The sequence below is a fragment of the Culex quinquefasciatus genome, chromosome 3 (assembly GCF_015732765.1).
Source record: "Culex quinquefasciatus strain JHB chromosome 3, VPISU_Cqui_1.0_pri_paternal, whole genome shotgun sequence".
In the NCBI taxonomy this organism is placed as follows: Eukaryota; Metazoa; Arthropoda; class Insecta; order Diptera; family Culicidae; genus Culex; species Culex quinquefasciatus.
In genome coordinates, this window is record NC_051863.1 from 92,481,815 (window position 1) to 92,498,539 (window position 16,725).

Here is a 16,725-nt window from a genome sequence, read left to right on the forward strand (position 1 = left end):
TGACGATCGGCGCTTTCGAGTACGGGAAGGTGCCGACGGGCAGCGCCAGGCACTCTGCGGCTGGTAGCGCTGGATTCCCAAAGCCAGTGGTAGCCAGCGGTAGCGAGTTCAGGAATCTGGTGGCGGTTTGCGAAACGGACGACGCGGACACGTGAGCGGGCAACAGGAAGTTGTTGACTTCGGCAGTTGGTGCGGTAGCGCTGGAAGGCGAGAAAAACTCAGCGGCGGGCATTTCTGGGCAACGGAAGTACTTGCCTGAGGTTGGGATGTGGAAGACCCCGTCTCCGACCCCGATCACAGGACCAGAACGACTTTTGCAGGAACGAGGCGGGCGATGGCAACCAGGTGACGGCTCGACTGTGACGGGGGGATAAGGGGCTTCCATGATACTGCGGCTCAGGCGTTCCGGTTCCGGGCAACTTGAAACAGCGGGCGGCGGGGACGTAACGGCTAGCGGCGCAAGGTACCCGACGGCTGGTAGCGCAGGGTTGCCGAATCCAGTGACGATCGGCAAGATCGAGTACGGGAAGGTGCCGACGGGCAGCGCCAGGCACTCTGCGGCTGGTAGCGCTGGATTCCCAAAGCCAGTGGTAGCCAGCGGTAGCGAGTTCTGGAATCTGGTGGCGGTTTGCGAAACGGACGACGCGGACACGTGAGCGGGCAACAGGAAGTTGTTGACTTCGGCAGTTGGTGCGGTAGCGCTGGAAGGCGAGAAAAACTCAGCGGCGGGCATTTCTGGGCAACGGATGTACTTGCCTGAGGTTGGGATGTGGAAGACCCCGTCTCCGACCCCGATCACAGGACCAGAACGACTTTTGCAGGAACGTGGCGGGCGATAGCAACCAGGTGACGGCTCGACTGTGACGGGGGGATAAGGGGCTTCCATGATAATGCGGCTCAGGCGTTCCGGTTCCAGGCGGCTTGAAACGACGCGTGACTTAGTCATGGTATTGCTATGCGATGTGATGGGGGCAGGTGGCAGTTGAATGTTGGAAGTTAAACGGAATGGGTATCGGCTTGCAAGGACGAGGTGCTCATTGGAGAAACTGGCTCCGTACTCATCGGCGTCGAGTTCGGCGGCAGCGTAGGGTTTGGTTGCGGCGTTGTGGTCGGCAGCGTAGGGTTTGGTTGCGGCGTTGTGGTCGGCAGCGATGGGTTTGGTTGCGGTGTTTTGAACGGCGACGTAGGACTTTGGGATGGGTTCACTCCGTCCGCTGGTTCCCAAAAATTTTCGCTGGAACGATCCTCAAACTCGCGAACCACCAAACCTTCAGGCCACGTCGATTGAGAAAGGGCTTTAGCTTTAAGGCCCACGTGCATCCCCACTTTAAATGAAATAAATTTCATTTTGCTTACGTCGCGACCCTTGGCGACTAGGCGAGTCGCAAGGATGTCGGTTGTACGAAGACGGTCGATGGCTAGTTTGACTATTTGATCCTCAGTTACTCTCCGGGAAACCCGAGAGAGGTACAGCCAGAAACGAGGGCCTTCGTTTGCGGCGGCAAACCCGCCGGGTGGAGGACACGTATCGCTGGTAACTTCTGGAGGCGCGTCGGTAGCCTTTCCGGGGACAGGTTTCGGGTTGATATCAAAGAGTCGACGATTTCCGGGAATAACCGAACCGCCCGCACCGCGGCCAACTGACCTCGGAGTTAGCGAGTTCGACGAAATGAACTTGGCGAAGTTTGAGCTCAATTCGGCTCTCAGCTCCGTCACAATCTCGGTCTTGAGTTGCTCAACAATCCGGTTGTGATGGCTCAAGGATAGTTCCTGTCCGGCCTCAAACGCGCACTGGACGGATCGACGATGCCGCAAATCAAGCATGAGATTGGAGCAAGATTTACACAGCCAAAAGATTTGACGGTGCGATATGACGTCCTTCATCGACTCGGACGGAATGCCGCAGCATTGAGGGTGGAAAACCGCGTTGCAGAATCCTTGACAGGAGACATATTCTCCGACCAAATCATTAGCGCAGGAGTGACAAATGATGACGTTCTTCGACGTGTTAGTAAGTTGTGCCTCCACACCAGACATGCTGACGATTTTTTTTTTAATTTACAGAAGAAAAATAGTTGGTGAAAAAACCGTGCCGAGTTCACAGAGAATCGAGCCGAGCCAGACGCGATCGTGAGTACTACAGTAGTATTGCAGAAATACGCTGGTGCTCGTGTAGTCGTCGGGCGCGAATGCAGCTACGGTGGCACAGTGAAGTGTCGCGATGCGTAGTTGACTCTCGCGGCGTGGTGTTTATAAAAACGGCGGTGCCGCGGAATGTAATATTAATTACGCGGAAAAGTTACCGAGATCGCGGCGTTCGATAAAACCTTCGCTCGAGGGGGATGACACTTCGCGATTTGAACGAAATCGTGCCAAATCGCACCACATTCCTTCATCCTTGCTCATCTTACCTTCATCGCGGTCTTTTTTGCTCATCGCGCCCAAATCGCGCCAGATCGCGCTCATCGTGTACATCGTGCTCAGATCGTGCTCGAATGAAATTTTTCATTCATGCAGTCAGGGTTGCCATAAAATATTCGTTCCAGCAGTTTTCCATGAAACTGGCAGCACTGTTGAAATGTTTGTTTTTATGATTTCGAGTAGTCCAAAAAGGTAAATAAACACAATATTTTTTCGGGACGGATTGCCGTCACTGCCTGTGCTAAATCTTTATTCCCGCATTCCGTGAACCAGAACCGGAAAATGTTTTTTGCCGAAAGTTTTTATTTGAGTTTGAGCTGAAGCCTGCCAATTTCGGTATTTGTTTATTATTTACATAAAAAGCTAATAAGCTAATTTGATTAAAACAATGATTATTTTCGTGGATTCATTTTTTTCGTTTTCGGGGGACTGCAACTGCACGCCTAACTGCTACTGCTAACGAGCCGATAGAACTCTGGACCGGTGTTTGTGCAGGGCCATACGCACGAGCCAAAAGCCGGAAACAGGTTTCGGAAGCGAGAGACAGATTCACCGGAACGAAGAGGACGATTGTGGTTAGGAAAACTTTTGAGGACAAGCAACAACAGTAGTCAGTTCAGCAGGAGTGAGCAGGTTGGCTACACACGCCTCTTCGCCGGAGTCCCACCGAGCGATGCCACGCGCTGGTCATCGTGTCACAACCCTCGACGGCAATGGCGACGAGTGCCATCGGTAGAGAATCATTGCAGATGCGCACTTCCGGACCGGTGAATCGACGGGGGCCTTTTCGTCGAAGGTGTTGCCAACCACTCGGCCACCACTGCCGCTAGACTCGGCCGGATTGACCAGCACTTCGGGCTTGACGGAACGGGCCGCGGCTAGCCCAATTCAGGGGGCCTTTAGAGCGAATCAATGAAAGCCTGTAGGGCAGCCTTGCCAATCGATAAGATGTTCTTGGTCGACCCAGGAATGATGTTTCCGAGAGTAGGCGATCTTGTGTAAAGACTTCTCTTGCATGCTTTCAAAAGCTAATTTACTAAAACAATTTTTATATTCGTAGATTTGATAAATTTTTTCTTCGGAGACGGAACACGAACTGGAGGTCAACTGCACGTTCACTTGATGCTTCTAATCCGGTTGATTACTGGACCAAGCTGACGTTTCTGATCAACCAAACGCATGAGCCGGCTCTTGCCACATCAAGTACATGCTTCTTATTTGGGCATGTCCCTGGTAAAGGTGCGCACTTTTTGGGCGGGTGCACTTTTCGAAAACCCTCCGTAAATGCAGAAACCGGTTTCAGATGGTTGTCATCCAAAGAAGGCAGGATTTCTCACTCGGACCCAGTGGACCAAGTACATGGCCGGGCAGCGGTCGAAGATACATTGCGACATCGCGCACGTTCTGGGCGTTGACGTTGTCGTTGCGCCTCTCCAACTCGTGTAGCGGAATCCGGCGGACACAGGATCTGGCGGTTAATGTCCTCGCAGAACGGCGTCGAGCCGTCCAGCGGCAGCACCATGTTTGTTATTCGCAGGTTCGGTCAACTTCGCTGTCGATAACCAATGCATTTCTGCAGGCTTGTTTTGCAGGTCAAACACCGTGTCATCGTACTATAGCGGATCATACATGAAGAAGATGCCCCGGTGTCCTTGTCCTGTCCTGTCCTTGCTGAACAACTGGGAGCTGTGGCACAGGTTTTCCTCGGCGAGCTTTGATGCGTTGTTGGCGCCACCATCCTTTGAGCGATCCCACGAGCTGATTAGCGTGTTGGGAATCATCAGCGTAACATTGTCCTGGTCGATCCAGCCGCAATCTTGACGGCACTAGCGACGTGCACCAGCTGTAGCGAATCATCCCAGACGTGCACTTCCGATCCAGTGAATTGGCGGAGGTCCGTCCGTCGAAGGTGTTGCCAACCATTTCGGGACTAAACTCGGCCAGTTAATATAAGGAATATGTGTGTGTGATATTGTGACAGTGTTACTTACAAAAATTAATAAATTTAATATTCACGAAATTCTTTATTCGAATTGCATTTTCACAAAATTAAAAGCGAAATATTTCACGTTTTTGTAGTTGTTCAGATTTTTAGATCGAGCTGCTGCTTGACCGATCAGATTTGTTTAAACGGATGCACCAGTGCTATCTGCCGCTCGAACTGCACTTTTGGACGGCCTTGAAATCTGGGAGTTTTTTTTTCATCAGAACTTCAGAACAGCAGCGAAGCGGACGATTTCTTCATCAGTCTCACCTCTACGGGTCTAACGTCGTCAGCTGGCAAGCTGAAAGCCACACTGCTTGGCGGCGGCTATATTAAGGATACCAACCGCGTCTTCCTCGATCGGCGACGACTTACCGGACGTCACCAGCTGGTTTCGGTGGTCGGCCCAGCGCGTCTTGCAGAACGAGTTTATGCCGATTACGTTCACGTACGCGTAAATGTCCTGGCAGCTGAGAATGTCCGCCATTTCCTGATGACTGAAAAAACTGTTATCAGATTTGTTATAGTTCCGCTTAAGAGTGTACCTTGCCAAGCTCCCTTTCCCTCTACTTTGGGTAATACCAGTTAGTAGTGTAAGAACCTCGCTAGAATAAACACGCGTCGCATCGCGCTCTCTCCAACAACGTGCTTTCTTTATTGGCCACAACCTCGCGGCTACAACAGTTTTGGCGACGATGGCGGACGAAAACCCACCTCCGGGTAACGATCAAGGTGATGGCCAGGCCGGGGGCCAAGCTCCGGTGCCAATTGCGATGCAATCGGCGTTCACAGTCGAGCCTTTCGACCGTCACAAAATGAAATGGTCTCGCTGGGTGGAACGCTTGGAGGGAGCATTTCTTTTGTTCGGCATCCAAGATGGCGCGAAGCGGCCGATGCTGCTGCACTACATGGGTGCGGAAACGTACGACGCCATTTCGGATAAACTTGCGCCGGTGAAGCCGCAGACGAAGACCTACCAGGAGATCGTGGAACTGCTGGAGGAACACTTCAACCCGGAGCCCCTTGAAATCCTCGAGAATTTTCGCTTCAAGTCTCGGAAGCAGTGCGACGAACGTGCGGAGGAATCAGTTTCTGATTACCTCACGGCGTTGAGGAAGTTGGCCATAACCTGCAATTTTGGCAACTACCTGGACACAGCGCTACGGAACCAGTTCGTCTTTGGGATCAAGGACCGGGGAATCCAGTCGCGGCTGCTGGAAGTGCGCGGCCTGACTCTGGCCCGAGCTCGTGATATTGCCGTGTCAATGGAGGCGTCGGCAAAGGGTGGACAGGAGATCCACGCGCGTCAGAGTCGGCCGGAGATGAATCTGGTGGAGCATCCGCCGACAAAACCGGCGAAGGGAAAGGCGTACAAAAAGAGTGCGGGCAAGAAGAGCGAGGAGAAGAAAACCTGCTACCGCTGCGGAAGTGCGGAGCATTTCGCGAACGAGTGCAAGCACGCCCACACCGTCTGCAACTTCTGCAAGGTTAAGGGTCACCTGCAGAGTGTGTGCCAGAAGAAAAGTGCTGGCCAGAAGGGCCGAAGAAGTGATGCTCACCAGGTGGAGGAGAGTGCGGGCGCAGATAGAAAGTGCAGAGAAAAAGTGCTAGTGGAGGAGATCTGTGGAGTGTCCGACGCTGCCGATTTCAACAACAAAGTGGACAAATTCTGGTTGGAACTGTCCGTGAACAGTGCGAAAGTGAAGTTTGAAATCGACAGCGGCTCTCCGGTTACGGTTATGAGTGTGTGGGACCAAGAAAAGTACTTTCCCACGGTGGAATTGAGTTCCCCGGACACGGGCCTCGTGAGCTACAGCGGAAACGCAATCGAACTGTGCGGGATGTGTGCCGTCCGGGTGGACTACGGTGGTGAAAGCCATGAACTGCTGCTGTATGTTGCGAAGAACGAAAAGCACCCTCTGCTGGGTCGAAGTTGGATGAAAGTGCTAAAAATCGACGTGGTCGAGTTCTACAATAACGTCCACACAGTGGTTGAAAACAGCGCCGCCGCGGTGCAGACGCTCATTGAGCGCTACGGAAGTGTCTGTGAGAAGTCGATGGGGAAGATCGAAGGCCTTACAGCGAAGTTGCAGCTAAAACCGGATGCGCGTCCGGTGTACCTGCGTGCGCGGCCGGTCCCTTTCTCGATCAAGGAGGCGGTCGAAAAGGAGATCAAGGGCCTGGTGGAAAGCGGTGTGCTGGTGAAGGTGAACCACAGTGCGTGGGCCACGCCGGTCGTCCCAGTGATGAAGTTGAACAACCGAGTGCGACTTTGCGGGAACTACAAGATCACTGTTAACCCGAACCTGGTGGTCGATGATCATCCCCTGCCAACAGTGGAAGAGCTGTTCGCAAACGTGGCCGGCGGGGACAAGTTCACGAAAATTGATCTCTCGCAAGCCTACCTGCAGCTGGAGGTCGACCCGGAGGATCAGGAGATTCTCACGCTGAGCACGCATCTGGGACTGTTCAGGCCGACAAGGCTGATGTACGGCGTCAGCCCGGCGCCGGCGATCTGGCAACGCTTGATGGAGGAGGTGCTGAACGGGATTCCAGGTGTGACCGTCTTCCTAGACGACATCCGCATTACGGGACCGAACGATCGGGTCCACCTTGAGCGCCTCGAGGAGGTGCTGAAACGACTGAGCCAGTACAACATGCGGATCAACCTGGAGAAGTGCCAGTTCTTCGCCGACCGAATCGAGTACTGTGGCTACTTGATTGACCGCGACGGAATCCACAAGGTGCGGAAGAAGATCGATGCAGTGCAAGACATGCCCGTGCCGGAGAACAAGGATCAAGTCCGTTCGTTCGTTGGATTGGTCAATTATTACGGTCGGTTCTTCCCACAGCTGAGCACGACCATCTACCCGTTGAACTGTCTGCTGCGGAACGACGTGCCGTTCCGCTGGACGAAGGAGTGCGACGAAGCGTTCAAGAAAGTGAAGGACGAGATGCAGTCAGACCGCTTCTTGGTGCACTACAGTACGGAGTTGCCACTGGTCCTGGCAACAGACGCTTCGCCGTACGGGGTCGGTGCAGTACTAAGCCACATCATGCCAGACGGTACAGAACGCCCGATCATGTACGCGTCGAAGACGCTGAACGAGACGCAGCGCAGGTACAAGCAGATCGATCGTGAGGCGTACGCGATCATCTTCGGAACACAAAAGTTCTACCAGTACCTGTACGGACGAAAGTTCTGGCTTGTCACGGACAACGAGCCAGTGAAGCAGATTTTCTCGGAGACCAAGGGTCTGCCGGCGATGTCAGCGTTACGGATGCAGCACTACGCTGCGTACCTTGCTTCGTTCCGGTACGAGATCAAGTTCCGTCCGACGAGGGAGCACTACAACGCTGACGCCTTTTCTCGATTGCCGGTCAGCGCACAAACACCCGAGTACGTCGTCGAGGAAGTTGACTTGCTGGAGGTCAACATGATCGAGACGCTGCCGCTGACGGTCGGAGATTTGGCGAAGTCGACTGCTGCGGATCCGACAGTGAAGGTGCTGCTGCAAGGTCTCAAGAACGGGAAAACAGTCGAAGCACGTGAGCGTTTTGGTATCGACCAGAACGAGTTTGCGCTACAACAAGGGTGCATCATGCGCGGAATCCGGGTGTACGTCCCACCAGAGCTGCGGGCGAACGTGCTCGCGGAGCTGCACTCTACACACTTTGGGGGCACACGCTTGAAGTCGCTCGCCAGAGGATACGTGTGGTGGGAGCGGATCGATAAGGACATCGAGGAGCTGATCCGGAACTGCGCGGCCTGTCAGGTGACACGGGCCGATCCTGCGAAAGTGCCTCTACACTGCTGGGAAACGCCGAAGGGACCATTCGACAGAGTGCACGTGGATTTCGCTGGACCATTTATGGGTACGTACTTCATCGTATTTGTTGACGCGTACTCCAAGTGACCAGAAGTGAAGATCTTGCGAGACATCACTACGAGTACGACCATCCACGCCTGTCGTGAATTCTTTGCTGCCTACGGGATACCTGCCGTGCTCGTGAGCGACCACGGAGTGCAATTCACGTCGGCCGAGTTTCAGCACTTCCTGAAATAAAATGGAATCTTCCACAAGATGGGCGCACCGTACCATCCGGCAACCAACGGTGAGGCAGAGAGATTCATCCAAACGTTCAAGGGCAAGATGAAGGCTCTCAACTGCGACAAGTCGAGAATGCACGCGGAACTGTGCAACATCCTACTCAGTTACCGCAAGACCATACACCCTGCCACCGGAAAATCGCCTTCGATGATGCTGTTCAACAGGCAGATCCGGTCTCGACTTGACCTGATGGTCCCGAACGCTGCAGTGGTGGAAGAAAAGCCCGAAGTAGCCGTTCGATCGCTTCCCGAGGGGGCGAGAGTTGCTGCTCGTGACTTCCTGAGCAAGGACAAGTGGAAGTACGGTCACGTTGCTGAAAAGCTGGGCAAACTTCACTACAACATCAAGCTGGACGACGGTCGACTCTGGAAGCGCCACATCGACCAGCTGCGAGAAGTCGGAGCGAACCTGCCGTCTGGACGTCCAGAGATACCAGCTGAGTGTTTCGAGCCAGACATCGTGCCAGTTGCTCCACGAACCAATCCAGTACAACACACGCCACAAGCTGCTGCCGCTGTACCTACACCGGCGGCCAACCCGATTGCTGAACCGCAATCAGCGCGGAGTGCTGCGGCTACTCCCAAACCGCCGGAACCACCTGCGATACCGAAGCCGAAATCGCAAGGACCACTTGCGGTGCCGAAGCTGAAAACGACGAACGCTGCTGGTAGATCCGAGGCAAACAACCAGCAATCACCGCGACGATCGACAAGAGTCATCAAGCCGCCTCGGAGACTGGACCTGTAGAGAGAAGTACAAACCCAAGGGGGGAAGAGTTGTTATAGTTCCGCTTAAGAGTGTACCTTGCCAAGCTCCCTTTCCCTCTACTTTGGGTAATACCAGTTAGTAGTGTAAGAACCTCGCTAGAATAAACACGCGTCGCATCGCGCTCTCTCCAACAACGTGCTTTCTTTATTGGCCACAACCTCGCGGCTACAACAAGATTAAGCAAGATTTGTACAGTGTTGACTTGCTTACCTGCAGGGCAATCGGGATGTCCGTGCAGCCGTTGAGCGCGTGGATTAGCTCATCGATACACTCGACCCACTCGTAATTGTAAATGGCTACCCGCGAACCGTTCACGGCCACCACCAAACCGTCCTTCGGGTTGAACGTCCCGAGCGACTGTGCCAACGTGGGGTAGATTCCGCCGACGCACATGGTTTTGTTCTCCGAGTCTTCAATGTTGCACATCTGCAGATGCTCGTCCGAGCCGTTTTCCATGTCGTGTGCTCCAGGCTTGTGCTGAATGATATTGGACAGGTGCTGGTGTATGTGTGTGTGATGATATTGTGTGTACACGCGGGCAGTAGGTTCGACCAGAAGTCGTGCAAGTCCTCGCAGAAAACCCACGACAAATCGGCGTCTAAAATTGCACACTTTTCAGATGCCGAACAAGAAGAACAAGAATGTGAGTTACGGCTATCGAGTTGCGCCGGGCTCGCAACGACAGTGTACGCGTGAGTCCTCGCCGTTGGGCAGTCCTTACCCACTGGGCGGTGGCGACGACGATCCGTCTGGATTGGTGGCCGAGCAGCTGATCGGCGGCGTATTCGGCAAGGAGTTGGGCGGGTTCATCATGAACCGTTGATCCACTGCAGGAAATTCTGGTTGAAAAGCGTGTTCAGAGCCTGCTGGTTGAGCAGGTTCTCGTGCTCGTAACTGATGCTGCTGATACTTAAACCAGCCGTGGCCACCGTTACAGCTGCTGCAATCGATACAACCAGACCACTTCTGTTGTTGCTACTGGTTGTTGTCGTGGTGCTTCCTCCACTCGAAATCGAGCTTGAGCTGCATCTGGCCGAGCTGCTACTTCACGAGCTTCCACTGCTACTTCCACCGAAATACTTCTGATCTGGCTCCTCACGGCACTGCTCATGGCCGTGGATCCAGAACTACCAACTCAACCGGCCAGGTCGAGCGATCGTGCGTCCAGCTAACTGATAAGGTTGTTCCTGGTCTGGATGACGTTCGCCGTCACCGATGTTGATGACCGTCGGCGGGTTGGACGAGGACTACATAGGAACCGTATTGTTGGCCGCTGCCGCTACAGTAGAGTTGAGCGCCGCCTCCAAGAAACTTTTGCCAGTGGTGTTGTTGTTGGAAGAGTAGACTTGAGCCTTGATTTCCTCCCGCCAGGCTAAGATTCGAGAGCGACTGCTGCTGGACCTACACGATCTGTTCGGACGTTGGAATCAGAGACTGGAAAAAAACAAAATCAGCGCACGGAACCAAATTCAACCGCAGACCATCAAATTTACCAAGCGTCCACCCGCCACCGGAATTTTTACTAGAAACTCAACTTCGTTCCACGACGACTTCCGGCACAACCTGCGCCGCAGCCACAGGCTCTTTGATTAGGTTTGTTTCCCTAAACTTCAGCGACCAGAACAGGGACCTCATTTTTCTTATCCTCCGGACGCTGCAACCACTTCCTCCTTCTAGTGTTCTGGGACCTTCTTTCGGCCTTCTCGGCCATGGGAACTGGGGCGGCGACAGAGGGTGTTGCTTGGGCTTCCTCGCCTTTTACAGGAGTCACTCCGGCTTGAATGGTCGTCTTCGGTGGCGCTCGTCGTGGCGGCAACATCATCGGTTGGCTCTTCAGGAACTTTCTCGCAGCCGCCGTCCTTCTCCTTCATGGCGGCTTTTAGTTATCCTTCCTGAACCAGAAACTTGGGAAGGACCATTTTTTTAGACCTTGATCGCGATCGATGGAGAACTTGGCCTACACAGCCGACGGAATTCCGTGAGTCTGGTTATGGAAGGTTATGATAATCCGGTAGAAAATCCGTTCTCCATCAGTCACTTTTCCCACGTGTTTATTTGGTTATGTTTTCCTCTTCCACTGCTCGAATCGAATTTCAGCAACACCTGTCATTTAGTAGCTGTCAAACTCATTCGAGCAGTGGACAGCTGAAATCGCGCGATTTCCCTACATCGCGCTCACATCGCGATGAAATCGTGCCAAATCGCGCTCATTCTTGGCAATCGTGGCAGATCGCTTTCATCGAGGGTCATCGCAGTTGAATCGCGAGCTCATCTCGGGAGTGTCATCCCCCTCGCCTTCGCTGGCTATCACTGCACTGGACTATTAGTCGACAACGGAGCGCGATCGGGTAAGGTTCACAAAGTGTTTACAGGTAAAAACAACAAAAATAAAAGCGGTAAACAAGTAGTTGATCCACACAGACAGACGACAAAAATAAAAGCGGTAAACAAGTAGTTGATCCACACAGACAGACGATGATGTTTCTCGGCAATTGTGGGTGAGGATTACACAAATGAACGCTTACTTTGATAAAAGAGCTTAAAACAAAAAAATTTCCATAAACCACAAATCACACAAAAAACATGAACACCACAGAACTGATCAAGCAGACACGAACCACACAAAGAACCGAACACGACGACGGATTGCGAACGAATGGGTTGTTCTCTCCTGAAGGTCAACGCAAAAGTTGAGCCACGTCTCCAAAATATCATCGACCTTGTGCACCAGCAACGAGCAATCGATCCGGATTGAAAGCCAACCGTTCGCGGTCACTACGAACGCCAGCTGAAACCTCCCGGCGTTTTAATCCAAACCGGTGTGGACCGACGCTAAAGTGAACCCAGCGCGCCATGAAACACGGTCCGGCTTGAAAAGATGCTCACAGCAAGCACCTGTAATTGTTTGGAGGGGGGGTTTGTTGTGATGCCACTCCAAAAATGGAGCTAAATTTTTTGATTGCCCTTTATCGGGGGAACCGTTTTTTTTTGTTCTCTTCCAGCGTCATGGGTGAAGTTCTTTACCAATGCCGGCATTCCATCGCCCATCGGCCAGTACTGCCGGAACACTTGACTAATCTGGTCCCGGTAACGGCGGTTTCTGCCACGCTGAGCAACCCACCCAAATCGGCGGTGTCCCGTAAGATCCTTTTGCTCAGGTGCGCTGAAGAATTCGCTTTTATCCCTTGTTGACCTTTTCAGGCCCCAGCTCGGCGGGGTCTCTGCCGAGCAAATCGCGGAAAGACTTTTTCGAGCACAAAATCACACTTCCGGCTGGCGGCGGATCTACCACAAACATTGTGCGCATCGACGGTCGGTAGCATAGCAAGTGGAGTGCCGTCGTCAAACAGCTAGAGCGCAACTCCAATGACGAAGAGGAGGATGGAGAATTTCGTGCTTGCCATTTCATTAGGGCACAAAACTTTTGTAAACAAGAGTGTATCCCTCTCACACCTTATGCAAACTGTCATTTGAGTGAAAGGGATACACTATTGTTTACAAAAGTTTTGTGCCCTTTTGAAATGTTAGGCTCCAATTTGACGACGCCGGAAATGGAAGGGAACCGCCGAAGAATATGGCCTCGAAGGTCACACTCAAGAATATCGAGGCGCTTGGGAAGAAGAGTGACAATTTCGGAGGCGGCGGCGGTTCAATCTTTTCGCGGCTGGTCCCCGGTAAGTGTTGATGATTTGGTCAAAAGTCAGGCTGCCTCACTAACGTTTAAACTTTTTCAGCAACAACCCACCCGCCAACTCCCTCTCAAATCCAGAACGTCATTCCGGTGAAGATGATCTCTGCCAAGATGGTCACGGCAGGTGACGAACAGTCGCTCTCCTCGCGACGGCGCGGCTTTGACCGCATGAACTCGGACTGTAAGGCGGCCAAATCCGTATCCTTCTCGAAGGAGGACGAAGTGCTCGAAATCGAATCCCGTCCCAAGGATTCATTAGCTCCCAGGCCCGGATGCGCTTCCAGGATCAGGAACTCCCGGTGCGGGCACGCCTGGGTGGCGGTGGCGCTTTACCCCAGTAGGGAAACGTCGACCGCCCTTCCCAAAATAAACAGCCAACGGCGGTGTTGAACTCGGGTCCTCATCAGGAACAACTGATGGCTTCCTCTTGCTCCCCCCAACCTGTTGTGGCAACTAATATGCTTCAACAATCAAATCAAATCCGGGGAAAAGAAGGTCCGACTTCGCGAGCAGAGCCCCAACCTGAGCCCTTATAGTTCGTTGACACGATCCTCGGCCGATGTTCCTGAAGATTAATAAAATGTTGCACTCTTCCCAGGTGGTACCCGCCGGATTTTCTACTGAAGATCAATCCGAAAGCCGTTCCAAGTCTCATTAACATCATCGACTTAGTGCACCAAAAAGCGATTGATCCGGATTGAAAATCTGGAGAAATTTGGACGGGAAAGAAATGTTGCCGGTATCGCTGAGTTTCCGTGACATCCGTCAGGACCTGTGGATCCGGATGAGCATTGCCAAGAGGCCACGGCCACTCCAGCAAAAATTACGCCATGACCTGGGAGCGGAGTGTGTCAACTTGAATTTCAGCAGAAATATCAATTTCTCTATTGTAAAATGGGTAAAATAATTGTAAACAATTTAGAATATAATAAAAAAAAAATTTATGCGCCAGTTTTTATTGCAATTTAATAATCAATAAAAAAAAATCCGAAACAAAATGAAAATACGCCCGTATGTATGCAATTTTCCAACCGGTGAAACGTTTCAATTTCAATTTTACACGAAATCCAGTTCGACCCCTGTTACACGAAAGTATGTAATCGTACCTGAACTGAATTTCGTGTAATCGAACTCGATTTCGTGTAATGCCGATCCTCCGTGTTGGAGAGCGAATAGAGCTTTATGCGAGGGGGATGACACTTCGCGATTTCATTGAAATCGCACCTAATCGCGTTAAATTCTTCCATCTTTGCTCATCGCACCTTCATCGCGGTTTTTTTCGCTCATCGTGCCAAATCGCGCCAGATCGCGCTCATCGCGCTCATCGTGCTTAGATCGTGCTCGAATGAAAATTTTCATTCATGCAGTCAGAGTTGCCAGAAAATATTCGTTCTAGCAGTTTCCCACGAAATTGGGCGCACTGCTTCAATGTTTATTTTTGTTGATTCGAGCAGTCTTCTGATGTAAATAAACAAAATTTCTAGTTTTTTCAGGACGGATTGCGGCAGATCCGTGAGACGGTAGTAAGCCGGAACTATTTCGCCTGTGATGACCTGGACCAGCATGTTTCGGGTTTTAGTAATCGTTTAGTTGTTTTCTTTCGTTTGGGCAGGACGTAGATCAGCTGGGGAGCGATGGTGGGGACGGGTTGGCGCTTCGACGACCGCGGCGCCGATTTAGCGTGACATTCGATTGGACATTGGAGGCGGAACCAGCGGAAGTAGCCGGCCATTGCGACGAGCAGCTTGTTCATCGTAGATAGGAAGCCGTGGCTTCGCGGTCTTTCCCAAACCGTCTTCTTCTACCGTTCAGGGTGAAAAATTCCTGCTTCCTGGAGGACTTGCTCAAAAACGGAACGGTGACGAAGTTGAGTCGGTTGAGTTCAATCAGCGTCGAGTTGAACCCGTGGGGATTGTTCACGCAAGTTCTGGCAGAATCGCTGTCCGATCTGCAATCCGACGGTGGAGTTTTCTCGTCGTTGAAACTCGTTTTGCAACTTACGAACAAATCTCTCAAATTTGCCGGCATGGACCAGCCACGGCTCGTACGAGCTGCTACGGCACCTGCTGGCAAGTAGCAGCAAGGATTTAAGGCGTACCTGCTGGTCATCCTCCTCTCGCTCGGTACAAAAAGCGCGTCGATCCGGACGCGGTCGAGGACACGATGAAGAAAAAAACAGATTTGTACGGCACGCAAGCCTCCGACCGCATCCTTGACCCCAAACCAGTGACCGCAACCTTCGATCCGACAAAAAGGCAGTCCTGAACGGCTACGGCTTCAGTTCATCCACTTCTGGCGGAGCCACCCCAAAACTACGGAGCAGCCGTGAACTAGAGAGCCTGGATCTTAATAAGATCCAGGCTCTCTACCGTGAACGACTCATCAAGAAGGCGACCAAAAATAAGGACAAGCAGAAAAACCCAACAAATCAACAACGACTCTACTGCCACCGCAGCAGGCGGCGACCCGGAAAGTGACGACAAAGGCGCCGCCGAATCGGACAAAACGACGACGGCATGTCGGACGCTGACGTCGAGGACAATCTGACCGTCGATTCGCAGCGAAAAAGTTCGTGGGCCAAAACGGCTGCCAGTCGGCGGCCGGCCGGAAAAGCGTGACGATGCGCCGGAGAATTCGAATAAAGAAGGCGAGTCGAATGTGATGAGCTAGTTGTATTTGAGTGCTGAGGGCGTGGCCAAAATTAAGGAAATATGAACATCGAGCAGCAGGAAGCAGGCCAAGGCACGACGTCAACGGACCGTGAGTCATGCCGATTGGGACAATACGCTGGCGCCGCGATACCAGTGCGAAGACAACGAGTATCCGATTCAATCCTGCTTAAACGCGTTCACCGCGGTTGAGTTGGCACCAGATCCGGTCGCGCTTTGCGCCGTCCGCAATCCGGGGCTTCTACAAGGTAGTCGGTGCAGTTGCCCTGCTCCTCGCGATACAGGAAGTACCCAGTGCAGATGCGAACCAGCGCGATTCCGAGCAGCGCTAGCCATCGTCGTTTGGTGACCGAGATTAGCTCCGATGTCGTAGTGCCGGATGTTTGTTAGGGCTCGTCCTGAAGCTGCAGCTTGGACGACTATAAGTCATAAGAAAACTGCGATTAATTCCTATTCTCTCGTTTTTCAGCTTTTACATTGATTGAATTCACGACTTTTGTTAATTTATAATGAAAGACATTTTTTTTTTTTTATTAGATTGTCTAATCAGATTCACTCTTAGATTGACTCCATATTCTTTTAAATTTTCATGCATGCGTCTCAATCTTCCGCCAAAATATCCGGTCAGTCCCACGGCGCCTCCTCCAAATTGTAGCCCTGGTTTGCTAACGCCAACTCCGGTAAATCTACCACCGGCACGTGCTGCTTCCTCCTCCTCGGTCAAGTGGCCACCTGCTCTGGATTACGACATCTAGCGGAGACGGTTATTGCGTAAAGTTATGATGATCGTCGGTGTACATTTCGATGCCCTGTTCCGCCGTAATTGTTCCCGCCACCACCGTAGTTGAAGTTGTTGTATTTATTTGGCGGAGCCGATGAAGATCGGGAATTGATGTGGCCGGTACTTCCCGGCGGTGCCGTGTTGGGCGGAAAGTTGATGTTCTTGGGCGGAAAGTTGAACGGCGGTACAGATGACCGGCGTAAATTTGATGGTGGTGTTTGACCGTAGGGAGGACCGTGGCTGAAGCTGTTGGGACCTTGGTCTAAGTTTTGATGGGTGGAAGGCGACACTGGTCGTGA

General features: G+C 52.4%; 4 protein-coding genes across 4 annotated transcripts; 3 read left to right on the forward strand and 1 right to left on the reverse strand.

Moving 5' to 3' along the window:
• Positions 1-996: 996 nt before the first annotated feature.
• On the reverse strand, positions 997-2,037 carry LOC119769074. Its single transcript, XM_038260974.1, has one exon. It carries the CDS (start codon positions 2,035-2,037, stop codon positions 997-999), a length of 1,041 nt encoding a protein of 346 aa, XP_038116902.1.
• Positions 2,038-5,100: 3,063 nt separating this feature from the next.
• On the forward strand, positions 5,101-8,322 carry LOC119769075 (uncharacterized protein K02A2.6-like). Its single transcript, XM_038260975.1, has one exon. The coding sequence runs from the start codon at positions 5,101-5,103 to the stop codon at positions 8,320-8,322; it is 3,222 nt and encodes a 1,073-aa protein (XP_038116903.1).
• Positions 8,323-8,490: 168 nt separating this feature from the next.
• LOC119769076 (uncharacterized protein K02A2.6-like) lies at positions 8,491-9,264 on the forward strand. Its single transcript, XM_038260976.1, has one exon. The coding sequence runs from the start codon at positions 8,491-8,493 to the stop codon at positions 9,262-9,264; it is 774 nt and encodes a 257-aa protein (XP_038116904.1).
• A 2,561-nt stretch (positions 9,265-11,825) lies between these two features.
• Positions 11,826-13,919, forward strand: LOC119769540. The gene is made up of 3 exons (XM_038262415.1): positions 11,826-12,424; positions 12,487-12,959; positions 13,020-13,919. Exons 2-3 carry the CDS (start codon positions 12,860-12,862, stop codon positions 13,364-13,366), a joined length of 447 nt encoding a protein of 148 aa, XP_038118343.1. The 5' UTR covers positions 11,826-12,424; positions 12,487-12,859; the 3' UTR covers positions 13,367-13,919.
• The last annotated feature ends 2,806 nt before the right edge of the window (positions 13,920-16,725 follow it).